General features: G+C 38.9%; 4 protein-coding genes across 5 annotated transcripts in view; all 4 read right to left on the bottom strand.

The window, feature by feature from the left end:
- Positions 1-27,552, bottom strand: part of LOC114149750 (protein NLRC5-like) — a 1,536,511-nt gene that overhangs the window by 816,135 nt on the left and 692,824 nt on the right. The gene's annotated exons all lie outside the window — the stretch shown is intronic.
- LOC114149785 (tripartite motif-containing protein 35-like) lies at positions 2,634-4,334 on the bottom strand. 2 transcript variants are annotated; one of them, XM_028025893.1, is made up of 2 exons: positions 4,179-4,334; positions 2,634-4,101 (listed from the first exon to the last, which is right to left on the bottom strand). In XM_028025893.1, the coding sequence occupies exon 2, from the start codon at positions 4,082-4,084 to the stop codon at positions 2,702-2,704; it is 1,383 nt and encodes a 460-aa protein (XP_027881694.1). In that variant the 5' UTR covers positions 4,085-4,101; positions 4,179-4,334; the 3' UTR covers positions 2,634-2,701. The 2 variants fall into 2 exon arrangements, with proteins under 2 accessions (XP_027881694.1, XP_027881693.1); XM_028025892.1 differs by having other exon boundaries at positions 4,173-4,334.
- On the bottom strand, positions 7,992-26,838 carry LOC114149886 (uncharacterized). The gene is made up of 4 exons (XM_028025987.1): positions 25,448-26,838; positions 16,416-16,585; positions 14,938-16,344; positions 7,992-9,391 (listed from the first exon to the last, which is right to left on the bottom strand). Exons 1-4 carry the CDS (start codon positions 26,821-26,823, stop codon positions 8,007-8,009), a joined length of 4,338 nt encoding a protein of 1,445 aa, XP_027881788.1. The 5' UTR covers positions 26,824-26,838; the 3' UTR covers positions 7,992-8,006.
- On the bottom strand, positions 10,394-12,551 carry LOC114149792 (uncharacterized). The gene is made up of 2 exons (XM_028025903.1): positions 10,518-12,551; positions 10,394-10,450 (listed from the first exon to the last, which is right to left on the bottom strand). The coding sequence occupies exon 1, from the start codon at positions 12,394-12,396 to the stop codon at positions 11,116-11,118; it is 1,281 nt and encodes a 426-aa protein (XP_027881704.1). The 5' UTR covers positions 12,397-12,551; the 3' UTR covers positions 10,394-10,450; positions 10,518-11,115.

Here is a 27,552-nt window from a genome sequence, read left to right on the forward strand (position 1 = left end):
GTGTTTTCTCAATCAGTTTTTTCTCTCTGATCTTTTTCCTGTTGGATGTAAAGTCTTGAGGCTCTAAATATCAGAGACGATGTTTCGCTGTATCATGTCCTGGATGACACCAAGCACTGCTAATCCACCTCATTTGCTTTTGCTGTTCCTCTTTAAATCTGTGTTTGGTCAGAAGAGACGGTTTGAATTTCCTTCTTCTCTCTCTGTTCTGCCTACATGAAGCCTCTTTTTCAGTTCCTCCTGGATTCGGGGTCATAGTTCAGATTTTATCTCACCTTTTGTGATGGCAATCAGCTGTATTTTGTTGTAGAAACACCTCGTTGCCATGGTTACCATCATAAAAACTGTTGGGACAAGGAAATCGAGAGATGTATCCAAAGTGCACACATGAGCGTTATTGCACATCCTTCTTCCAGGAAGAAGGATAGGCTCTACAACTCTGCTGTTTTTTTGCACATTTTTATTAATTTCACTTAAAGTCTAAAAAATATTTACAAATCTTCTAAATTTCTCAAACTACTCTACTCTCTTTCACACTTCTTCTAACCTGGGTATGATATTTTGCTAGCTGGTAAACCTGAATTTCTCCACTGAGGGACAATAAAGGATTTTTCTATTTTTTTCATCATTTGCTCTGCAGCATTAATCCCAGCTGGCCTAAGTGTTGTTTAATGAACTGGTTTTAGGTTATTTTCTCTGAGCAGGTGTAACAACTTTAGAAAATGTGCTTTTATTTTTATTATCAAAATGTTTGAAATTTCACCAGATCCTGATTCACACTGAAGAATCCTATTTTTTGTTATATTCTAAGAATTCCCTATTATGTATTTTGGTAAACACTAATACATGTACTGTTACTTTAAGTGAGTGTCTGTTATGATGTCAGTATTGTGCTACCCTCTGTTGGTGCTTGGTTGCATGAGAAGAGGTAGGAAATCTTCTTTGCTCTTGGTTAAGCTCGCGTTTTATGAAATATATAACATAATTGTAAATACATGCAGCTGTAAATGTTTATATGTTTTAAGACATACAGAGGAGTATTTTTTGACAAATTAAGAACATCTTTCCCTAATTTAGAGCTGATATTGTTATAAGGTAGTCACAGGGTCTCTCCGTGTGCTGATCTGCTAACAGGGGAATTCAGGGTCCTGTGAATGGATAATATTCAGTGTAATCAAATGTGTTTGATAGAGGTGTTCATGTTTTATCCATAACTAAAGAAAAAGTTTTGGAAAATTGTGACATGATGTGAAAGGATGATTGGCTCTTCCTGAATTTGATTGATATAGGACCATTAGCTCCATCTAGTGGAGGATGAAATACATAGATCTGTACTGCATCCGTGATTTTGTAAATATTTTTCTCACAAACTGTTTATTTTCTATTTAAAAGTGCTTCTAATCACCAGTGTCCAGTTTTCCATTATTTTTTTAGTTCTGATTGAAGAAATAAACTAAAAACTCTGAGACCAGTTGTTGGATAAAATGTAATGGTAATATGTTTAAAATAAAGAGCATTAAAATATCATCGAAAATTGTTTTATTTTACTGATTGTGTTTAAAAAAATTAAAAAACTGTTTACAGCTAACAGAAGCAGTTTCAAGATTTCTATTGATTTTGGTAATATTTCTCCCTCTAATCTTAGTTAGCATGTTTGTTTTTGGTTATATTTACCCAGAATGCCATGCACTGTGGTCCACTTCCTGGTTCCTCTGAGCCTTTGTCCCATTATTCACGTTAGAAAACTTTTAATTTTTACAAATATTAGTGGTAAATAATTGCAGTAATCTGTAGTAAACTAATACAGGTTTACATATGGCCAGACTTTTATTGTAGATTATCTGTAATAGGTTAAAATAACAAATAATCACCACTGTAATCATCACTGTATTGATGTTAAGTCAAGCAGAAACTTCGAACATCACATTTTGATGTTAGAAGGATTTTTAGCTGCAGGTGCACAAAGCCATTAATCCCAACAAACCTGATAACTTTATCTGTTTCTACTGGTTTTAGTTTTGCTGTTTCAGATTAAAAAGAGACATTCATGAAATATGATCATTTGTTCTCAAGAGAAAGCTGACATATTTACATGAAATTCTTCCTAAATGAAGAAAAACATAAAATAACTAAAAGTTTGGATTGAAAGCAGCTCATTGGAACAAATAATAATGTAGCAGACAAAATGAAAGAAATTATGTTTTGGATTTCTGACCAGAGGGTGAAGTTGAAATAATAAATTTATGTTGTTGCTAATTCTGCTAATCTTGCATTGTTGTGTTCCTTTATTTTGTTTACCAGTCAAGCAGTGCAGTGTAGATGGTTGGAACCATGTTGTGATGGTAAAATTGTTTTAGTTTTCTAATCCTTTATGAATAAAAAGAAAACAGCAAAAGTTCATGGACTCATTGCAAGATTATGGTGGTGTTGAAAAACAAAATACAGTCTTATTAGCTACTAATACATTTATTAAGCTTTCAATCATCTGCTAGTAATTTATTTACATCAATTTGTTGTAAATATTAAACAACATTTAAAACATTACAGTGGAAAACATAAAGAAATGAAAAAGTCCCCAGATGATCAGATCATCTCCAGTTTCCGGACTAAAAACATATTTTAAAAATGAATTTCATAAAATCAATCAATCATCTGATCAATAATGTTTGATTTGGACTTTTTGTTCTTCATGCTGAGATCATCAGAGCTGCTGTTTGATCACTGAGATCTTCATCGGTAGAATCTTTACTGTTTCATACGTGTTGAAATATGGAAACATCTTGTCAGTGAAGGTGTGTGTGAAGGTGTGTATGTGTGTGTTAGTATCCAGATCAGAGAAGGACAGTTTTCCTCTGTCCCAGTCCAGATTCACTCTGATCCTCTGGAGATTCTGGACTGAGAGACGAGTGGAAGGAGCTGGTGGAGAATGTGCTGAGTATACATCTTCATTGAACCATATATACAACCATCCAGACTTTAGTCCTCCCTTCCTCTTAACAGACTCTTCTATCACACCAAGTCTCCATATGTCATTGCCTCCAACATCAACATCCCAGCTGTGGTTCCCTGAGTTAAAACCATCAGAACTCACAACAGACCAATAATAATCAAATCTCTCTGGATTATCAGGAAGCTGCTGTTTATCTCCTACAGTCAAACTGGTCAGAACTTCAGACAGATGGAGTTTTTTACCAGCTGTGTTTGGGTCCAGAACCAGAGGAGTGTAGGTCACCATGTTCTCCATGTTGCTCCAGATGTTGAAGGCCAGGTTGCCCAGATGTTTGGCCTGGTCTATCAGAGCTCCTGAGGGCAGCTGTGGATCCTCCAGCAGGGGGCAGCGCTGGACTCTTTCCACTGCAGCCTTGTAGTTGTGCAGGAATGAGATGTCTTCAGCTCTCAGCTCCTCCTCTGTGGCTCTGACTGTGTCTGAAAGAGCTGCTATCTCTCTGCTCAGAGCCTCCATCTTCTCCTTCATCATCCCTCTCTTCTGCTCCTCTTCCTCCCTCAGTGCAGCCAGCCTGGCCTCCTCTTCCTCTGCTAGAAACTGATAAAGCTGCTTAAACTGCTCCATTATCTGCCTCTCTGTGTGTCGGGCCTGGACCTTCAGGTGTTCTGCTGTCTGATCAAACTTCTTCTGAACTTTCTTCCTGAGCTCCAGCTTCTTCTTTAAAGGCTCCAGAGTTTCCTGAAGTTTCTTCTTGTGTTGCTGAGCAGCTTCATCGATGGGTCTGAATCTGTGGTTGTTGTGTTTTTCTGAATCTCTGCAGACGAGACACACTGGCTGCTGATGGTCCAGACAGAAGAGTTTGAGTTTCTCAGAGTGCAGAGAGCAGAGATCCTCTGAAGCTCTCTGCTCTCTCTGCTGTAAGAAAGACTCACACAGATTCTTCAGAGCTAGATCTAAAGGTGGATTTTCTTTTGAAGATCTCCTCTTACAAACTGGACACTCTTTTACTGGTTTCTCTGTAAACCAGTTCTTCAGACACTCCTTACAGAAGCTGTGGCTACATGACAGAACAACCGGATCCTTAAAGACGTCCTGACAGACCGGACAGCAGAGATCCTCCTCTAACCTGGAAGCCATTTTGTCTCTGAGTGAAGCTGAAAACACAGCAGACAGAAAGTTAAACCAGGAAGTCAGTTTCCCTCCTGCAGAAACTTTATTCTCTTACTTTCACTTTGGTTTCCTTGGTTTTCCTCCAGCAGCAGTCTGTGTTCCAGCGTCTGGTTCCTCAGTTTTCTCTCTGGTCGCCTTCAGTCTGTCCTGAGTCGGTAGTTTGGTGGAAAGCAGGTGACACAAATGATCCTGAGTGTTTTCTTGATGAGTTTTTCTCTCTGAACTATTTCCTGTTCTTCCTGTTTTTCAAAGGTTCCTGTTTGAATTCCCGTCTTGAGACACAGATGTGGCGCCCTCTGGAGGATTTCATGTTAATCTGCAGTTTTAGGAAAAACTCTGCAGTACTGGAGATGAAGGCAGGACCTTAAACTGGTTCTTTCAAAGCCTCTCCTTTGCTCTCCTGGTGGTTTGATCAGGATCATTGTCAGGCTGAAAGATCCAGCCATGTTTCATCTTCAAAGCTCTTTGCTGAAGGAAGGAGGTTTGGACTTCAAATCTCTTGATGCACGGCCCTGTTAGAACGGCCCTTAGCGGCTGGTTTACAGAGGAGTCTAGAGGCAGAGAAATAGTGCAGACCAACCTGGAGTTTATTCTCCAACATTTAACACATAGACAATCCTGCTTACAACGGCCCTGGGTCTCAGCAGCAACCACACCTACCAACCTGCAATGTGGCCAACATGCAGGTTTTTATAGATCCTGGCTGCTCCAATTAACAACCCCACCAAGAAACAGGGTCAAACTAAATACATACAAACAATCTTGAAAAAACAACCAAATCTTCAGCATAATATTAACAAAAACTCTTCATTTTAAAGAGGAAACAGATTGCAAAGAATAAAAGCTAAACTCGCTACAGTCTTTGCCTCACCTAGTTTCATCCATAAGGTGAGGAAAACAACCAGCGTCCTCTATGAGGATCAGATATCATTGAATCCTGTCTGGGCACGTTGGACAGAATGTGGGTCAGTGTGTGTGGCTGTCTCCTAACGGTGTAAATTTATCATTGACCCCTGAAGTGCCCATGTTGGACAGAATGTGTGTGTGAATGTGTGGCTGTCCCATGATGTTGGGTGAAACTTGATCATTGTGTCAGAAAGTGTCCATGTTGGACAGAATGTGTGTGCGTGCGTGCGTGTGTGGGAGGGGATGTGCGTGCGGGGGTGGGCATGTGTGTGTGGATGTGTGTGTGTGTGGCCGTCCCCTGACTATGTAATTTTATTATTTAGTACTGAAGTTTCAATGATGGACAGAATGTGTGTGTGAGTGTGTTGCTGTCTTCTAATGATTGGTTTAACTTGACTACTGTGTCCTGAAGTGTTAATGTTGGACAGAGTGTGTGTGTGAATGTGTTGCTGTCTTCTAATGATTGGTTTAACTTGACTATTGTGTCCTGAAGTGTTAATGTTGGACAGAATGTGTGTGTGAGTGTGTTGCTGTCTTCTAATGATTGGTTTAACTTGACTATTGTGTCCTGAAGTGTTGATGTTGGACAGAATGTGTGTGTGTGTGTGTGTGTTGGGGGGGGTGCATGCGTGTGTGGTGCGTGCTGGGGTGCGCGTGTGTGTGTGTGTGTGTGTGTGAGTGTGTGTGAGTGTGTGTGTGTGTGGCCATCCCCTGATGATGTAATTTTATTATTTAGTTCTGAAGTTTCAATGATGGACGGGGTTTGTGTGTGTGTGTGTGTGTAGATGTCCCATGACGGTGTGACTTGATCATTTACTCTTTTTGTTAGGACAGTTATTGTCCTATAATGATTTTAAAATATTTAGAAAATTATTATATGCGTTATCCATGTCATTTTCTTTCAATACTGACACCCAGATTGTTTAGATAATTAATTTTAAACGTGTTTATGGATTCAGTCCTTATTCTTTTAAAACATGAATTGCTCTCGCTCTTATCTTTCATGTTCACAAGCAACAAAAACAGGTAAAGTGATCTCAAGTATCATAAACTAATAATCCAGTTATTGAACTGTTATGTATTAAATTAGTAAATATATCATCTATTAATGTTGCACTATTAGATGTGATCCTCATAGGTCTTATAATTTGACCTAACAAAAAGGCTCAGACTGCATAAAGTATTAAATATTAAAATCCTCAGAAAAAAGACCCAATATATGTAACTAACAATTAATTTTTTTCCATATACTGTATATTTCGACTGTTAAGCACTCAAGATGTCTTTTAGCACTTTTGTCATGTTTTCAAATATTTCATGTATAAGATTGCTGTCCACATATAGAGCTACTATGCTGTGCATCTTCACGTCTCTGTTAATATAACTGATTTCATAACCGTCTAGTTAAAGTCAGTCTTGATATTAAACCAGGTTTCAGAAATAGTTATGACACTTAAATCCTGAATGAACTGGCTTAAACAAACTTTGATGCTGTTAAAATTCACATATAAGCTTCTGCTGTTGAAATGTATAATGGAAAATGTATTATTTGCTTTAACAGTCAAATTGTGTTGCTGAGTAGAATAGTAGCAACAGTTGTTAACAGTATTATAGATAAAGTTATTTTCTGGATCCAAATCCTTTTCCAGGTCAGGACTTTAATATTCAGTGTAATCAAATGTTTTTGATAGAGGTGTTCATGTTGTAATCATTAATAAAAATAAAGTTTTGGTAAATTGTGACCTGATTGAAAGAGATGATGTGACAGGATGATTGGCTCTTCCTGAATCTGTCTTATTTTGGTCCTTTAGCTCCATCTAGTGGAGGATAAAATACATAGGTCTGTTCTGCAGCCGTGATTTTGTAAATATTTTACTCCCAGTTTATCTTCTATTTTAAAGTGCTTCTAATCATCAGTGTCCAGTTTTCTTTCTTTAGTTCTAAAAATTGAAAATTGTTTCATTTTAGTGATTCCATTGATCAATTTAATAATGGCTTCCAGAAAATAGAAGCAGTTTTTGTTTTGACAAAAAAAAATATCCCGCTAATGCTAACTATCCTGTTTGTTTTGGTTGTATATACCCAGCATGCCTTGCGCTGTGGTCCACTTCATGCTTTTGGAGCAGTTGCTGGTTCAGTCCACCTCAAAGCACCAGATTAAAACAATTTCACTCCCATAATTAAAGAAAAAATGAAACATCTAAATCCTTGATGAAAGAAAATGATCTTTCCTGATGACAGAGAATACAAAGTTATTTAAAATAATAGAAGGAAATCTGATTTTAATCAGAATATTATGTTTCTGTCTCTAAAACCCACCAGATCCCTGATAAACTTTCAACACTAATGGGTTTATTTTACTGTCTTCATCTAAAAGATTAACTAAAATAAGATGTTGGCTTTGGAGTAAAAACCTGTTTGTGACTGAAGCTGTTGCCAAAACCTCATTATTCTGGAGCCTCTAATTGGTTTCTTTATTTTACAATTACTTTTATAATGGGAAATCAGATATAATAAGATGACTTGTAAATATCTGTTTTTATTGGTTTTATTTTTGCTGTTTCAGATTAACAGCAGACATTCATGAAGAATGGTCATTTGTTCCCATGAAGCAGCTGATATATTTGTTTGCATGAAGTTCTTCCAAAATGAACAAAAAAAATACAAAACAAAACGTAAGGTTTGGATTGGAAGAGGCTCATTTGTACAAACAATAATGCTTAAAATAAAATGAAACATTATGTGTTGGATGCAGATGGCGATGTTGAAAACATCCATGGATAATAAATCCTTGTTTTTACAAATCAAATGTTTTAATCAGGAAGATGAATATCATCTCCAGTTTCCTGATTGAAAACATTGACTTTTAAAATAATAGAAATAAAATTGCTAATGCAGCAAGCTAAACAGGACATCATAAAACCAACCAATCATCTGATCAATAATGTTTAATTTGTACTTTTTGTTCTTCATGCTGAGATCATCAGAGCTCATATTTGATCGCTGAGCTTTTCATTGTTAGGATCTTTACTGTTTTATTTGTGTAGAAATATGGAAACATCTTGTCAGTGAAGGTGTGTGTGAAGGTGTGTATGTGTGTGTTAGTATCCAGATCAGAGAAGGACAGTTTTCCTCTGTCCCAGTCCAGATTCACTCTGATCCTCTGGAAAATCTTCTGGATGGAGAGACGAGTGGAAGGAGCTGGTAGAGAACATGCTGAGTAGCTACATCCATTGAACTCTATGCAAAACAATCCAGACGTTATCCTTCCATTCCTCTGAACAGACTCTTCTAACACACCAAGATCCCAGAATGAACTGTCTCCAACATCAACATCCCAGCTGTGGTTCCCTGAGTTAAAACCCTCAGAACTCAGAACAGACCAGCAATAATCAAATCTCTCTGGATTATCAGGAAGCTGCTGTTCTTCTCCTCCAGTCAAACTGGTCAGATCTTCAGACAGATGGAGTTCTGGACCTGCTGTATTTGGGTCCAGAACCAGAGGAGTGTAGGTCACCATGTTCTCCATGTTGCTCCAGATGTTGAAGGCCAGGTTGCCCAGATGTTTGGCCTGGTCTATCAGAGCTCCTGAGGGCAGCTGTGGATCCTCCAGCAGGGGGCAGCGCTGGACTCTTTCCACTGCAGCCTTGTAGTTGTGCAGGAATGAGACGTCTTCAGCTCTCAGCTCCTCCTCTGTGGCTCTGACTGTGTCTGAAAGAGCTGCTATCTCTCTGCTCAGAGCCTCCATCTTCTCCTTCATCATCCCTCTCTTCTGCTCCTCTTCCTCCCTCAGTGCAGCCAGCCTGGCCTCCTCTTCCTCTGCTAGAAACTGATGAAGCTGCTTAAACTGCTCCATGATCTGCCTCTCTGTGTGTCGGGCCTGGACCTTCAGGTGTTCTGCTGTCTGATCAAACTCCTCCTGAACTTTCTTCCTGAGCTCCAGCTTCTTCTTTAAAGGCTCCAGAGTTTCCTGAAGGTTCTTCTTGTGTTGCTGAACAGCTTCATCGATGGGTCTGAATCTGTGCTTGGTGTGTTTTTCTGAATCTCTGCAGACGAGACACACTGGCTGCTGATGGTCCAGACAGAAGAGCAGAGAGCAGAGATCCTCTGAAGCTCTCTGCTCTCTCTGCTGTAAGAAAGACTCACACAGATTCTTCAGAACCAGATTACAGGGAGGATCAAATTTAGAAGATCTCCTCTTACAAAGTGGACACTCTCTTGATGGTTTCTCTGTCCACCAGTTCTTCAGACACTCCTTACAGAAGCTGTGGCTACATGACAGAAGAACCGGATCCTTAAAGACGTCCTGACAGACCGGACAGCAGAGATCCTCCTCTAACCTGGAAGCCATTTTGTCTCTGAGTGAAGCTGAAAACACAGCAGACAGAAAGTTAAACCAGGAAGTCAGTTTCTCTCCTGCAGAAACTTTATTATCTTACTTTCACTTTGATTTCCTTGGTTTTCCTCCAGCAGCAGTCTGTGTTCCAGTGTCTGGTTCCTTAGTTTTCTCTCTTGTCGCCTTCAGTCTGTCCTGAGTCGGTAGTTTGGTGGAAAGCAGGTGACACAGATGATCCTGAGTGTTTTCTTATGAGTTTTTTTCTCTCTGAAATATTTCCTGTTCTTCCTGTTTTTCAAAGGTTCCCATTTGAATTCCAGTCTTGAGGCAAAGATGTGGTGCCCTCACCAGGATTTCATGTTAAGCTGCAGTTTTGGAAAACACTACAATACTTTACATGAACTCTATTCTCTGAGCTACATGGAGCCAGTGGAAGGACTTTAGAACTGGTGTGATGTGCTCTAATTTCCTGATTTTAGTCAGAACACGAGCAGCAGCGTTCTGGATCTGATTGATTTGTTGGACAGACCTGTGAAGACGCTGTTGCAATAATCAACACGACTAAAGATAAACACATGGATGAGTTTCTCTAGATCTGGCTGACACATTAGTCCTCTAACCCTGGAAATGTTCTTCAGGTGATAGAAGGCCGACTTTGTGACTGTCTTTATGTGGCTCTTAAGTTTCAGGTCAGAGTCCATCACTACTTCCAGGTTTCAGGCTGATTGCTGTTTTTTTGTTGTAATAACTGAAGCTGTTCGTTGACTCTGGAACTATAACTCTAGATCTAAAATTCTAGATCTATAACCCTAGATCGTTCCTCTTTAGGTCCAAAGATAATTTCAGTTTTGTTTTTGTTCTGCTGGAGAACGTTTTGGCACATCCACACATTTATCTGTTCTAAGCATTTATTCAGTGATTGGTCGGGGTCAAAGGTCACCTGGTGACATCGTAATTGTTAGAATTGTAAATATCATTTAGCACATATGTAGCAGCTCCCCAGCAGTTGAATTTATCCAGCCAGTCTCGACGGGTGAATTTAGCGTTTTTATTTTTCTTCGGGTGATTCGTCACCACAGTCACCGTAAAAACTAAAACATATACAGATATTAAAATACAAACATAAACTTACAATACAAACAACAAAACAAAACGTACCTCGCTGCTTTCACTGGGGAACACTAAGTGTTGATTTCTTCATGCTACTCAGCTTGACAGTTCAAGTCATGGATTGACACAACGATTCTACCAGCTTTTAAAGCCCTCATTAATTACGGCAGCCCAAGAGGTACAACAACAAAACAAAACCCCAAAACATTACAAAGTGCAAATACCATCAAACAAAACAAAACAACAAAAATACTAATCAAAACAGACAAACATCCATAAACAATCTGTGTCATACTTAATTTAGAAAATTCTTAATTTACTTTAGTCTATCCGTTACACTCCCACCAATAATGCATGAACTATTACCAAAAAATCATGCAGTATTTCAAAATGTCCCTTAAAACCATGCAGATTGTTTAAAACATGCTTGTCTGTGAACATTCATTTTACAAGTCACTTTCTAATAACACCACCAATGTTTGCACTGGTCTTTGTATCACTGAACTCTTAGAGATAAAATCCCTTCCTGATCTTTGTTCTCAACTTCACTTTTCGAACTAAGCCGTCACTATCAACCATTGTTTCCACAACACGACCCAACTGCCACCTATTTCTTGGGAGAAAATCTTCTTTAACAATTACAACATCATTTACCTTTAGATTGTGCCGAATTACATGCCATTTTTGTCAAATGGAAATATTCTGGAGGTATTCTCTCTTCCACCCACAAAAACTCAGGATCTGTTAGCCAATTTGTAGTTAAAATCTCAGAGGCACATAACCCTCTTGATGCATGATCTGCTGGATTTTCAGTGGTGTCAACATGATTCCATTGATTTGGATTTGTGTTCGCTCTAATTATCTGGACCCGATTTGCCACAAATACATGAAACCGTCGTGCTTCATTATTAATATATGACAACACTACTTGTGAATCTGTCCAGAAAAACTCAGTGTCTATCTTCATATCAAGTTCTGATTTTAACAGAACGCTCAACCTAGCAGCAACCACTGCAGCTGTAAGCTCGAGACGAGGAATGGTTGTAATTTTCAAAGGAGCAACTCTGGCTTTAGCCATGATTAAAACACAATGAATTTCACCTTTGTCATTCTCAAATCTGAGGTAAGAGCATGCACCATATGCTAGGCTGCTAGCATCTGAGAAGTGATTTAGTTCTGTTTTAACAATTTTTCCAAATCCTTGGGGATGATAACATCTTTGTATCATTAACCCTTTCACATCCTGAAGGCTAAACTTCCACTTCTCCCACCGTACAAGTAAGTCTTCAGGCAGAGGGTCATCCCATCCAATACTTCTGCGGCACAGATCTTGTAAAATACATTTCCCATTCATAATGAATGGTGAAATAAATCCCAGCAGATCATATAGAGATGCTATTACTGACAAAATACCACGGCGTGTATCAGGTTTGTCCCTCAGATCAATGTAAAAGCCCAAACAGTCACTTTTGACATGCCATCGCATACCTAGAGTATGTTCAGTAAGTGTTAAATCAGGCTTGAGATCAGCAGAAACCACACTTGTGGCTCTCTCAGATGGATTCACACAGTCTAGAACTTCAGACCTATTGGAATTAAATTTGTGGAGTCTCAAACCACCTTCTTTGCACAGTTTCTGCGCTTCAGTTATTAGTGTGGTGGCATCATTAGTTGTAGGGACACTTATTAATCCATCATCAACATAAAAATTATTCTCCACAAATGCTGCTGCAGATGGAAACTTTGATCTCTGCTGATGTGCCAAATATTTTAGACCAAAATTAGCACAGCCTGGAGAGGAGGCAGCACCAAAAAGGTGGACTTTCATCTGAAATTCTTTAGGCTCGCTCTCCAAATCTCCTTGCTCCCACCATAGAAACCTGAGGTAACAACGATGCTTTGATGAAACATAAAACTGGTGGAACATCCTTTCAATGTCACAAATAATAGCAACAGCTTCTTTTCTGAAACGCAGAAGGATTCCAATTAAAGAGTTAATCAAATCTGGACCAGTCAACAAAGTGTCATTCAAAGAGGTACCACGAAATTTAGCTGAGCAGTCAAACACTACTCTTAACTTATCTGGTTTCTTTGAATGATACACCCCATGATGAGGTAAGTACCACACACAACCATCATTGATGTTTGTCTCAGGAGCTAGTTCAGCATCACCACAGCTAATGATTGACTCCATAAATGTTTTATAATGATTGTTGAACTGATCATTTCTTTTTAACCTTCTCTTTAGATGTTGTAAACAAACAATAGCCAGCCTCTTATTATTTGGCAACACAGGACGGCAGGGTGTTTTAAATGGAAGGGGCATCTCCAAATGTCCATCATCTTTCTGTGTAATATTTTCACTCAGAAGTTGTATAAACTGAATGTCATCTTGGGAAACACATTTTCCTTCTGGACCCTTTTCATTGAAATCCAACTCCAAAACTCTTAAAACATCAGAAGCCAATGGAGCGGGCATTTCTTTCACCATCACTCTATGTACAAATCTTTGGTTACCTTGCCGATCTACATGTGGATTGGCTGCCCCGATAATACTCCAACCAAGAGCAGTCCTCTGAGCAAAAGGTTCATTTTCCCCACCAACAACAACTTCCAAGGGAGCCAAAGCAGAAGGACAGTCAAAACCAATGAGTAAACCTACTTCACAGTCTTGTAAAGCAGGCATTTTGCCAGCCAGATGTTTAAGGTGAGGCCACTGTAATGCTGTACTTCTACTTGGTATGCAAGATGTATCAACAGGAATGAAGTCACGCGTGTATGCTTGCGGCAACCGTATATAATCATCAGAGAAAAAACTCCGAACTTGCAAGTCAAACACATTTTGACTAGAAACAGGTGTATCAACAAAAACCATGGTACTAAGTTTTAGCTGTACTGGTTTGGTTTTAACCGTCAAGTTTTTCACAAGATCTCCTAAAACAAAGGAGGAGTCACTCTGAGTATCAAGGAGTGCATAAGTAAGTATTTCTTTCCCAGGATCCTTCACAGAGGACAGAAAAACTGGAATAATACTTGATGTGGCAGAAATATTTTGGGTGAGTGCAAGTGATAAAACACTGTGAGAAACCTGAGCTGTTTCTTTTGTTTGACAGCATGTTTAGAGTATTTTTCTGTTGAGTTTTTATATGAACTTCACTGCCGTTTTTTACAGTGTGCTCTGGGAGAAAACCTAAGAAGAGGATTGCCCAAAGCAACAAAAACCTGTTTTAAGTTTTAACATTCATGTCTACATTTTGTTCTGTGGTTCCTAGTCACACAGAGCAGAAAACAAAAAGTCAACGATAAAAACGACCAACAAGAACTAAAAACCTTCTTTTTATCATCAACATGCTGCATTTTGGCTCTAATTTCACTGAAATACATTCGTGACCTAATTGATGGCCCTTTGCCTGCTGACACCATTTAATAAAACATAAATGAAGGGATTTCAGGCCAACCTGAGTTTATGTTTCATAACCAGAGCTTCTGTGGACGGCGGATTTGTTCCTCTATAATATTTCAAGAATCATGTTGACAAAGTTCATCAGAGTTTGTACCTGAACTTTGACCTTCCTTTAATCATTCATCATGTTTTTCTAGTTGCACAGGAGATGAAATGAAAGTTACTCTGGAATGAAGCTAAATAACAACCAGAAAGTCAAAGTTGATCCTAATCCGGCTCATCGCTGAGCTCCTTCCTTTGCTTCTTGTTTTTGTGGAGCTACTGGGTCTTCATTCCCCACAGGATCCATTTAGACGCCTTGTTTTGATTTCTTCACATCTCTCCATCTTTAAAGGCCTGAGGGCGGCGTTCCTCCACTCTGACCAATAAAATCAAGTCTTCTTCCATCAGAAGGAGTGAGAGGAAACATTAATGCATCATTTACTGATGATGTTTAATCTGAAGCATCAATGAAAAGAAACTTGATCATTTTATCTGTTTTTATTGGTTTTATTTTTGCTGTTTCAGGTTAACAAGAGACATTTATGAACAACAAACATTTGTTCCCATAAACCAGCTGATATATTTGTTTACATGAAATTCTTCCAAAATTAACAAGAAAAAAAAATCTTCAGGTTTTAAACGGCTAATAATCTACAACATTTATGAAAACAATAATTATTCAACCAGAAGGAAATATATTGCTATGTGGATACATGTTGTGATAGTTTTCATTTTCTAATCCTTCACAAGTAAAATGGAAAGAGCAAGTTTTCAATAACCAAAATAATAATTTATTTACATCAAGTTGTTGTAAATAATAAACAACATTTAAAACATTACAGTGGAAAAAACAGAAAGAAATGAAAAAGTCCCCAGATGATCAGATCATCTCCAGTTTCCTGATTAAAAACAGATTTTAAAAATGATATTAAGAAATTCACCAAACTATCAATCATAAAACCAATCAATCATCTGATCAATAATGTTTCATTTGGACTTTTTGTTCTTCATGCTGAGATCATCAGAGCTGCTGTTTGATCACTGAGATCTTCATCGGTAGAATCTTTACTGTTTTATTAGTGTAGAAATATGGAAACATCTTGTCAGTGAAGGTGTGTGTGAAGGTGTGTATGTGTGTGTTAGTATCCAGATCAGAGAAGGACAGTTTTCCTCTGTCCCAGTCCAGATTCACTCTGATCCTCTGGAGATTCTTCTGGACTGAAAGATGAGTGGAAGGAGCTGGTGGAGAACATGCTGAGTATTGACCTACAAAGAACCATATATAAAACAATCCAGACTTTATGAGTCCTTTCCTCTGAACAGACTCTTCTAACACACCAAGTCTCCAGTATTTACTGTCTCCAACATCAACATCCCAGCTGTGGTTCCCTGAGTTAAAACCCTCAGAACTCAGAACAGAATACCAGTAATTATCACCAAATCTCTCTGGATTATCAGGAAGCTGCTGTTTCTCTAATACAGTCAAACTGGTCAGATCATCAGACAGATGGAGGGTTGGACCAGCCATGTTTGGGTCCAGAACCAGAGGAGTGTAGGTCACCATGTTCTCCATGTTGCTCCAGATGTTGAAGGCCAGGTTGCCCAGATGTTTGGCCTGGTCTATCAGAGCTCCTGAGGGCAGCTGTGGATCCTCCAGCAGGGGGCAGCGCTGGACTCTTTCCACTGCAGCCTTGTAGTTGTGCAGGAATGAGACGTCTTCAGCTCTCAGCTCCTCCTCTGTGGCTCTGACTGTGTCTGAAAGAGCTGCTATCTCTCTGCTCAGAGCCTCCATCTTCTCCTTCATCATCCCTCTCTTCTGCTCCTCTTCCTCCCTCAGTGCAGCCAGCCTGGCCTCCTCTTCCTCTGCTAGAAACTGATGAAGCTGCTTAAACTGCTCCATAATCTGCCTCTCTGTGTGTCGGGCCTGGACCTTCAGGTGTTCTGCTGTCTGATCAAACTCCTCCTGAACTTTCTTCCTGAGCTCCAGCTTCTTCTTTAAAGGCTCCAGAGTTTCCTGAAGTTTCTTCTTGTGTTGCTGAGCAGCTTCATCGATGGGTCTGAATCTGTGGTTGGTGTGTTTTTCTGAATCTCTGCAGACGAGACACACTGGCTGCTGATGGTCCAGACAGAAGAGTTTGAGTTTGTCAGAGTGCAGAGAGCAGAGATCCTCTGAAGCTCTCTGCTCTCTCTGCTGTAAGAAAGACTCACACAGATTCTTCAGAGCTAGATCTAAAGGTGGATTATCTTTAGAAGATCTCCTCTTACAAACTGGACACTCTTTTACTGGTTTCTCTGTCCACCAGTTCTTCAGACACTCCTTACAGAAGCTGTGGCTACATGACAGAAGAACCGGATCCTTAAAGACGTCCTGACAGACCGAACAGCAGAGATCCTCCTCTAACCTGGAAGCCATTTTGTCTCCGAGTGAAGCTGAAAACACAACAGACAGAAAGTTAAACCAGGAAGTCAGTTTCCCTCCTGCAGAAATTTTATTCTCTTACTTTCACTTTGATTTCTTTGTTTTTCCTCCAGCAGCAGTCTGTGTTCCAGTATCTGGTTCCTCAGTTTTCTCCCTGGTCGCCTGAGTCGGTAGCTTAGTGGAAGGCAGGTGACACAGATAATCCTGGGTGTTTTCTTTATGAGTTTTTTTCTCTCTGGACTATTTCCTGTTTGTTTTTTTCAAAGGTTCCTGTTTGAATTCTGGTCTTGAGGCAAAGATGTGGCGCCCTCTGGTGGATTTCCTGTAAATCTGTGGTTTTGACAAAACACTTTAGTCCTGAGATGAAGATGATGTTTGATGTGAAGGGAACTTTTCCTTCTAGTAAAGAATCTGGTTCAGAATAAGAAATGTTTTGATGCAAATTTGATTAATTTTCTGACATTTTTATATTATGGCTAAAAACTGAGATGCTGTAATTGCAGAAAATACTGTAAATGTAAACCAAAGTAATGTTAAGAAATTTAGAAAATTAAAATTAAAGCCTTGAAAGTATAATAGAAACCCAGTATTGATAATCCTCCATTGTTGATGGAGGATTATCAACAACACTTTCATGTTGTTTCAAATACTTAGAAACAGGTTTTATTGCACCTCCATGCATTGATTTGTTCTTGGATGGTTCAGAGTCACTGAAGGTCATGATGATGTAGAGCTGAGTATCATCTGCATAGCTACTCTAGCTAATCTGATTTAGCTAACCTGAGCTAACAGGATCACGTATGTTTTAAATAAGAGGAGCCCCAAGATGGAGCACTGAGGGACCCCACATGTGATTTTTGTCAACTCTGATAAAAACGTACTTTTTGACAAAAACAAATTTCTGTTGATGTGATATTTTATTGTAAACTGATTGATTACCAGTACAAACACTTCAGAAACATGTTGAATCTGATTATTTTAGGTTTTTATACATTTCTAAGTTATGGTTCTGAACCCTCTCTGGGCTCGTTTTACCGTTCCAGCCGTTTGATAATGTTGCTAAATGCAGCGATGCAGGAGGTCTCAGGTTATCCGACACTCAAAGCCGAGCGCTAAGTGATAAAGAGATCAGCTGAATTTATTTATCGCTTTCTGTCCAAGGTGGGAGTCATCATGGCGGCCACAGACTCCACACCTGATTGATCACTTTCTGCTCCCACAGCCTCATTTTCCACCAGGTGTCACAAGTTGATCCGACTTCTGTCTTATTGGGCCTCAGCTTTCATCCCTGCTTACCTCTAATCATTCACCTTTCTGCATATCACTGTTTTGCTGCAACGCTGTGTAACAAAGTCATCATTTTGAAGTTTGAATCCAGATTTCCACTGTATCTGAAGCATTGTCCTGTTCTTCTGAACATTTTTGGTTCCCCGTGTGAAACATTGAAATTAACATACAGTGGGGAAAAAAGTATTTAGTCAGCCACCAATTGTACAAGTTCTCCCACTTATGAAGATGACAGAGGAATTTATTTGCAAATTATGGTGAAAAATAAATATTTGGTCAATAAAAAAACTGAATCTCAATACTTTGTTATATATGTTTTGTTGGGAATGACAGAGGTCAGAGGTCAAACGTTTTCTGTAAATCTTCACAAGGTTGGTACAAACTGTAGCTGGTATTTATACCTCATTATTCTGGAGCCTCTAATTGGTTCCATCTTTAATAATTACTTTTCTAATGAGAAATCACAAACAATAAGTTGTTAATTATCTCACATTTTCTGGCTTCTTTAATGTCTTATTTACACAATTTGTCTTATTTGTGTTTAGAGGGAATGTGGTTTCTGCTTCAAACTGGATGATCTTAAAAAAACATTTTTTTACAGTTTAAATCCAGCCCTGCTGTTTATAACCTACCAGCTAACAGCAGTTATTATCCTACTGAATTATTGTGAGGTTTGATTTTACTGTTAAATGGAGAGAAAAGAAACCAAACATTTGGCATTTGTCTATGTTTTTATGAATTTATGGCAGTTTTTAAACATAAACCCTGGAAAAGATGGATGGATGGATTGATTGATTCTCAAGGGCAAATTGTTTTTTGTTTACAAGCTACTTCTTCTGAGGTTTTAAATTTCCATAATACAAATATAGGAACCAAGGAACATTTAAATCCTGGATGAGAAAGTAACAGGTGGCACCACTAGGTGTCGCTCTCTCTACCTGAGCCTGAGCCTCCATAAAAGGGAAGCTGGAAGGATGGAGGCCAAGTATCAGTTTCCTGTGTGTGAGACCAGCTGTGTGTTGGGCCCACGCTGTTTGCTGGCTGTGGTAGGTTGGGGGAAACTGGTATAAAGTGATTATTTTAAGTAAGTTGTGCTGATATGGTGTTTTTATACAGGACTGCAGTGTTGATGGTGTTCAGCTGGTAGCGTTACCTGGGCGTGGTTGTTGGACGCCGCAGGTAGGTTTTATACATTGGTCTTTTTTAATCTGAATGAATTGTGTGTTTATATATTGTTTTTATTTGCTAGGGTTGCACCAGATCGGCTACACCAAGGTTTGATCTGAGAGTGTTGATTTATGCGATGCAGGTAGGCAGTGTTTTAATGTGTTTTAGGTTGATTTGATTAAAATGATTTAATAAGTATTTAGTAATTTTTGTGTTTTACAGTTTTTGCACTGCCTCCTGCTGTGTTTTAGCGTTTATTTTCCGTTTTTGTTAGTCCGCCCAGTTAGGATTGTTTTTCTTCTTGTAGTACTTGTGAGGGCGGGCTAACAACCTTTCATTTATTTAGTTTGTTTTGTTTTTTGTTTGTTTTGGGGCACTTCCCTGAATACTTGCATCCTGTTTGGTGTGATCCCCATGTCGGGCTGACAACGAACGGATAAAGCTAGCGGGGAATCATTTTCATGTATGCAGCAATAAATATTGATAATTCACTTAAATCCGGTTGTTGTTTATTGCGCTTTGGCTGGAAGCAGCTATAACAAAAGAAAACGATCTTTCCTGATGACAAAGAAACAAAAGATTTTTAAAATCATATAAGGAAATCTGATTTTAATGAGAACATTAATATTTATGTCTCTAAAACACATCAGATCCCTGATAAACTTTCACCACTAACGGGTTTAATTTATTGTCTCCATCTAAATCTTTAACTAACAAGCTCCTATTTCTTACTGAAAAGATATTTGTAAGTTAGTTTTGTTTTATTCCAAGTGTACTAAGATATTTGCGCTATATTAGAAGAAATTATTTGGTAATGTTTTGTGTTTGTGCAGTGCAACATTTTAATAAGTCATTTTAACTTCTATTTTATAATAAGGATTAGATTTTGATCAATATTTATTTATTTTTGCATTTTTTTCTCAGCTTCCCTCCAACTTTCTGAAGCCCTGTGGCGCCCTCTGGTGGCCCAACTTTTAAAAGCTCTGGCCTTAAAACAACTGCTCTTTAACCTCCAGTATGAAGCTGTTTGTGAGATAAATTACTGAGTGGTTTTATTTTTTGGAGCATTCTCTGTTAACCTCCCAGTAGAAGACCAGTTCCTGAATCACTCTGACCAGTTCAGACCAGATCCAAAATCCCTTAAATCTTCTTTCTCTCTTATTCTAATCCACACTTTGAGCTTCAGCTGCCAGTTTTCACCACATAGTGATACCCACAATGCATTGCAATGCTGCCATGTGATTAAATTAAATTCAGAAATACTTTATTGATCCGAAAGGCAAATTAAATGTTGTAACTCATATTAATTCAAATGGCTGTTGGCAGGAAAGAGCTCCTGCAGCAGTCTGTGTTACAGCGAATATGAAGAAGCCTCTGACTAAAGACATTGTAGTCAGAAGCTTTTTTTATTTATTTTTTTAAATCCAGAATTTATGGTGTTTTAATACCAGGTTGATGCTAATTTTAGCTGAAATGACCTAAATTTAGCTAATTTAGCCTGGATTTGATCTTATTTGATACTGAATCTGATTTTATCAGATTATTATGTTCATTTTGTCCCAGTCTGGTTAGAGTTTTAATCTGGTTTCATCCTGATTTTGTAATGGTTTAAAATCCCAACATAATGAAGGTTTTTTTCTGGTCTTACACTGTGTGTGTTTTTAAAGCATTTAACCCTTTAAGTTTCTCCAAAACATAACAGAGGCAGCAGAAGATTTGGTAGCACTTTATAATAACTACACCTCATTTAGCCTTATTTAAGATTAATAAATAGTTAATTAACCTTGAAAATCTCATTAATTAAGGATGAGTCATACTTAATAAGCTATAAATGAATAGATTTCCTAAAGTTTTACTCGTAATGACCAATTATTCCCAAAATAATTTGCTTATTCATGCCTAATAACTCATGAACTAATTATTCTCTATATTGTGTTTACGTTTGCAAATGGTGAAATAAATGTACTTTCACAACATGTGCTACAAATAATAGTTATGTTCTGACATTTTTGAAAGGTCAACAAAAAACATATTTCAGTCAGTTACAGTAATTTGACATCTGACATGTAAATGACTGGATAAAACATTTTATAGTCAACATATAACATATGTTATATTTTGCACACACAACAAAATATCTGCATATCCTGAGTCATAAGACACTCAACTTACAGAAATTGTGCAAAAACATTTTTGGTTAAAAATAAAATGAGATCCTTCAAATAATACAAATTTAACAACAATGATAAAAAAAAGTTTATTTATTTTAAAGAACTACAGAAGATTAAATCTTTTGGCCATTTTTCTTCTTCCCAACTGAAATCAGTGCCAACAATCATCCTTGGTCCTCCAGAGAAAGATCGGCGGCGCCACTGCTGCGCTCTCCTCCACCAGCTTCCTTTATTGAAAGATTGTAAAACGCGGCATGTTTGTGGAGAGTGTAGACGACATCATCCTACTTGTTTACACAAGGACAGAGTGAGATGTCAGGATGTTGGTCAGCAGTGTTCAATCTCTCCAGAAGAAACACCTCAGGTTTCTCACAGTGTTTTATCTCATGCACTCACCCGAAACATTTCTGCCACATCAAGTATTATTCCAGTTTTTCTGTCCTCTGTGAAGGATCCTGGGAAAGAAATACTTACTTATGCACTCCTTGATACTCAGAGTGACTCCTCCTTTGTTTTAGGAGATCTTGTGAAAAACTTGACGGTTAAAACCAAACCAGTACAGCTAAAACTTAGTACCATGGTTTCTGTTGATACACCTGTTTCTAGTCAAAATGTGTTTGACTTGCAAGTTCGGAGTTTTTTCTCTGATGATTATATACGGTTGCCGCAAGCATACACGCGTGACTTCATTCCTGTTGATACATCTTGCATACCAAGTAGAAGTACAGCATTACAGTGGCCTCACCTTAAACATCTGGCTGGCAAAATGCCTGCTTTACAAGACTGTGAAGTAGGTTTACTCATTGGTTGTGACTGTCCTTCTGCTTTGGCTCCCTTGGAAGTTGTTGTTGGTGGGGAAAATGAACCTTTTGCTCAGAGGACTGCTCTTGGTTGGAGTATTATCGGGGCAGCCAATCCACATGTAGATCGGCAAGGTAACCAAAGATTTGTACATAGAGTGATGGTGAAAGAAATGCCCGCTCCATTGGCTTCTGATGTTTTAAGAGTTTTGGAGTTGGATTTCAATGAAAAGGGTCCAGAAGGAAAATGTGTTTCCCAAGATGACATTCAGTTTATACAACTTCTGAGTGAAAATATTACACAGAAAGATGATGGACATTTGGAGATGCCCCTTCCATTTAAAACACCCTGCCGTCCTGTGTTGCCAAATAATAAGAGGCTGGCTATTGTTCATTTACAACATCTAAAGAGAAGGTTAAAAAGAAATGATCAGTTCAACAATCATTATAAAACATTTATGGAGTCAATCATTAGCTGTGGTGATGCTGAACTAGTTCCTGAGACAAACATCAATGATGGTTGTGTGTGGTACTTACCTCATCATGAGGTGTATCAGTCAAAGAAACCAGATAAGTTAAGAGTAGTGTTTGACTGCTCAGCTAAATTTCGTGGTACCTCTTTGAATGACACTTTGTTGACTGGTCCAGATTTGATTAACTCTTTAATTGGAATCCTTCTGCGTTTCAGAAAAGAAGCTGTTGCTATTATTTGTGACATTTAAAGGATGTTCCACCAGTTTTGTGTTTCATCAAAGCATCGTTGTTACCTCAGGTTTCTATGGTAGGAGCAAGAAGATTTGGAGAGCGAGCCTAAAGAATTTCAGATGAAAGTCCACCTTTTTGGTGCTGCCTCCTCTCCAGGCTGTGCTAATTCTGGTCTAAAATATTTGGCACATCAGCAGAGATCAAAGTTTCCATCTGCAGCAGCATTTGTGGAGAATAATTTTTATGTTGATGATGGATTAATAAGTGTCCCTACAACTAATGATGCCACCACACTAATAACTGAAGCGCAGAAACTGTGCAAAGAAGGTGGTTTGAGACTCCACAAATTTAATTCCAATAGGTCTGAAGTTCTAGACTGTGTGAATCCATCTGAGAGAGCCACAAGTGTGGTTTCTGCTGATCTCAAGCCTGATTTAACACTTACTGAACATACTCTAGGTATGCGATGGCATGTCAAAAGTGACTGTTTGGGCTTTCACATTGATCTGAGGGACAAACCAGATACACGCCGTGGTATTTTGTCAGTAATAGCATCTCTATATGATCCGCTGGGATTTATTTCACCATTCATTATCAATGGGAAATGTATTTTACAAGATCTGTGCCGCAGAAGTATTGGATGGGATGACCCTCTGCCTGAAGACTTACTTGTACGGTGGGAGAAGTGGAAGTTTAGCCTTCAGGATGTGAAAGGGTTAATGATACAAAGATGTTATCATCCCCAAGGATTTGGATGAATTGTTAAAGAAGATTTTCTCCCAAGAAATGGGTGGCAGTTGGGTCGTGTTGTGGAAACAATGGTTGATAGTGACGGCTTAGTTCGAAAAGTGAAGTTGAGAACAAAGATCAGGAAGGGATTTTATCTCTAAGAGTTCAGTGATACAAAGACCAGTGCAAACATTGGTGGTGTTATTAGAAAGTGACTTGTAAACTGAATGTTCACAGACAAGCATGTTTTAAACAATCTGCATGCTTTTAAGGGACATTTTGAAATACTGCATGATTTTTTGGTAATAGTTCATGCATTATTGGTGGGAGTGTAACGGATAGACTATTTAAAGTAAATTAAGAATTTTTTAAATTAAGTTTGACGCAGATTGTTTATGGATGTTTGTCTGTTTTGATTAGCATTTTTGTTTGTTTTGTTTTGTTTAATGGTATTTGCACTTTGTAATGTTTTGGGGGTTTTTTTGTTGTACCTCTTGGGCTGCCGTAACTAATGAGGGCTTTAAAAGCTGGTAGAATCGTTGTGTCAATCAATGACTTGAACTGTCAAGCTTAGTAGCATGAAGAAATCAACACTTAGTGTTCCCCAGTGAAAGCAGCGAGGTACGTTTTGTTTTGTTTGTATTGTAAGTTTATGTTTGTATTCCAATATTTGGATATGTTTTAGTTTTCACAGTGACTGTGGTGACGAATCACCCGAAGAAAAATAAAAACGCTAAATTCACCCGTCGAGACTGGCAGCTTAATTCAACTGCTGGGGAGCTGCTACAGAGGGTAACCAAGGAAACAAGACACACCTGGGAACAACCAAGGGGAGACAGGACAACACAGAGACTCAGAAACTCAAAATAAAAACAGAGAAAACAGATCCTGACAATAACATATGTTATATTTTGAACACGCAACAAAATATCTGCATATCCTGAGTCATAAGACACTCATGTTACAGAAATTGTGCAAAAACATTTTTGGTTAAAAATAAAATGAGATCCTTCAAATAATACAAATATAACAATGATTAAAAAAAAGTTTATTTATTTTAAAGAACTACAGAAGATTAGATTTTTTCCACATAAATGTTGTTTTTTTGGCCATTTTTCTTCTTCCCACCTTAAATCAGTGCCAACAATCATCCTTGGTCCTCCAGAGAAAGATCGGCGGCGCCACTGCTGCGCTCTCCTCCGCCAGCTTCCTGGTTTCCATGGCAACACTTCAGTTTAGTATTGATTTTATCATCCAAACACTTGCCAGAGCAACAACAAGGCATGGAGATGGAAGAAGAAGTTCTTAACTTTCAGATCCGGAGCTCAGCAACACAAACCGACGTGACGAGGAAAATGTTCTTCCTGTTAGAGAACCAGAGGAAACGAGCCGAGAGAAGACCGAGGAGAAACCTGATTAACACGCGCAGAGATGGAAACGGCATTAAAAACATGGAGACAGGATGAGGAAGTAATTTAGCCGAGGAGAAGAACTCTGGAAGCCTCTGCTGCACTGTAAAAAATGTAAAACAATAAAATGTCTTTACAGGAAAACTGTTGTAGCTGTGAAAATGACAGATGTTAACTAATTAACTCTACTAGAAAAATATGTACATTATTTTACAGTCACCAACATCACAGCTGAATTATAGAGATTAAGGTTAATTTATATATAACAAATACAACATAAAGTTTTAAAGTGACCTTTATGTTTTGTGTTTTGAAAAACAGACAAAAAGCAAAAACCAGTTTATTCAGTATTTGAATGTCATATTGACAGATTTTTCTATTGACTGTTGCAATATTTTCATTATTTTTGTAATTTTAATAAATAAAGTTGATTACACTCACATATTGTTGCTGTAAAATAATAAAAAAACATTTTGTTTGACAGCATTTTTACAGTATTTTTCTGTTGAGTTTTTATGTGAACTTCACTGCCGTTTTTTTACAGTGTGCTCTGGGAGAAAACCTAAGAAGAGGATTGCCCAAAGCAACAAAAACCTGTTTTAAGTTTTAACATTCATAAATGTTGTTAAAAAATAAACAACGTTCAAAACATTACAGTGGAAAAAACAGAAAGAAATGAAAAAGTCCCCAGATGATCAGATCATCTCCAGTTTCCTGATTAAAAACAGATTTTAAAAATAATATTAAGAAATTCACCAAACTATCAATCATAAAACCAATCAATCATCTGATCAATAATGTTTCATTTGGACTTTTTGTTCTTCATGCTGAGATCATCAGAGCTGCTGTTTGATCACTGAGATCTTCATTGGTAGAATCTTTACTCTTTCATACGTGTAGAAATATGGAAACATCTTGTCAGTGAAGGTGTGTGTGAAGGTGTGTATGTGTGTGTTAGTATACAGATCAGAGAAGGACAGCTTTCCTCTGTCCCAGTCCAGATTCACTCTGATCCTCTGGAGTTTCTTGTGGACTGAGAGACGAGTGGAAGGAGCTGGTGGAGAAAATGCTGAGTATTCATCTTCATAGAACTCTATGTAGAACCATCCAGACTTTATGCCTCTCTTCCTCTGAACAGACTCTTCTAACACACCAAGTATCCAGCCTTCACTGTTTCCAACATCAACATCCCAGCTGTGGTTCCCTGAGTTAAAACCATCAGAACTCAGAACAGACCAGCTATAATCAAATCTCTCTGGATTATCAGGAAGCTGCTGTTTCTCTCTTTCAGTCAAACTGGTCAGATCTTCAGACAGATGAAGTCCTGGACCAGCCGTGTTTGGGTCCAGAACCAGAGGAGTGTAGGTCACCATGTTCTCCATGTTGCTCCAGATGTTGAAGGCCAGGTTGCCCAGATGTTTGGCCTGGTCTATCAGAGCTCCTGAGGGCAGCTGTGGATCCTCCAGCAGGGGGCAGCGCTGGACTCTTTCCACTGCAGCCTTGTAGTTGTGCAGGAATGAGACGTCTTCAGCTCTCAGCTCCTCCTCTGTGGCTCTGACTGTGTCTGAAAGAGCTGCTATCTCTCTGCTCAGAGCCTCCATCTTCTCCTTCATCATCCCTCTCTTCTGCTCCTCTTCCTCCCTCAGTGCAGCCAGCCTGGCCTCCTCTTCCTCTGCTAGAAACTGATGAAGCTGCTTAAACTGCTCCATAATCTGCCTCTCTGTGTGTCGGGCCTGGACCTTCAGGTGTTCTGCTGTCTGATCAAACTCCTCCTGAACTTTCTTCCTGAGCTCCAGCTTCTTCTTTAAAGGCTCCAGAGTTTCCTGAAGGTTCTTCTTGTGTTGCTGAGCAGCTTCATCGATGGGTCTGAATCTGTGATTGGTGTGTTTTTCTGAATCTCTGCAGACGAGACACACTGGCTGCTGATGGTCCAGACAGAAGAGTTTGAGTTTCTCAGAGTGCAGAGAGCAGAGATCCTCTGAAGCTCTCTGCTCTCTCTGCTGTAAGAAAGACTCACACAGATTCTTCAGAACCAGATTACAGGGAGGATCACTGGTGAACGATATCCTCTTACAAACTGGACACTCTCTTGATGGTTTCTCTGTCCACCAGTTCTTCAGACACTTCTTACAGAAGCTGTGGCTACATGACAGAACAACCGGATCCTTAAAGAGATCCTGACAGACCGAACAGCAGAGATCCTCCTCTAAGTTGGAAGCCATTTTGTCTCTGAGTGAAGCTGAAAACACAGCAGACAGAAAGTTAAACCAGGAAGTCAGTTTCCCTCCTGCAGAAACTTTATTCTCTTACTTTCACTTTGGTTTCCTTGGTTTTCCTCCAGCAGCAGTCTGTGTTCCAGCGTCTGGTTCCTTAGTTTTCTCTCTTGTCGCCTTCAGTCTGTCCTGAGTCGGTAGTTTGGTGGAAAGCAGGTGACAGAAATGATCCTGAGTGTTTTTTTGATGAGTTTTTCTCTCTGAACTATTTCCTGTTCTTCCTGTTTTTCAACGGTTCCTGTTTGAATTCCAGTCTTGAGACACAGATGTGGCGCCCTCTGGAGGATTTCATGTTAATCTGCAGTTTCAGGAAAAACTCTGCAGTACTGGAGATGAAGGCAGGACCTTAAACTGGTTCTTTCAAAGCCTCTCCTTTGCTCTCCTGGTGGTTTGATCAGGATCTTTGTCAGGCTGAAAGATCCAGCCATGTTTCATCTTCAAAGCTCTTTGCTGAAGGAAGGAGATTTGGACTTCAAATCTCTTGATGCACGGCCCTGTTAGAACGGCCCTTAGCGGCTGGTTTACAGAGGAGTCTTGAGGCAGAGAAATAGTGCAGACCGACCAGGAGTTTAGTCTCCAACATTTAACACATAGACAATCCTGCTTACAACGGCCCTGGGTCTCAGCAGCAACCACACCTACCAACCTGCAATGTGGCCAACATGCAGGTTTTTATAG

Source organism: Xiphophorus couchianus, chromosome 8 (genome assembly GCF_001444195.1).
Source record: "Xiphophorus couchianus chromosome 8, X_couchianus-1.0, whole genome shotgun sequence".
Classification (NCBI taxonomy): Eukaryota; Metazoa; Chordata; class Actinopteri; order Cyprinodontiformes; family Poeciliidae; genus Xiphophorus; species Xiphophorus couchianus.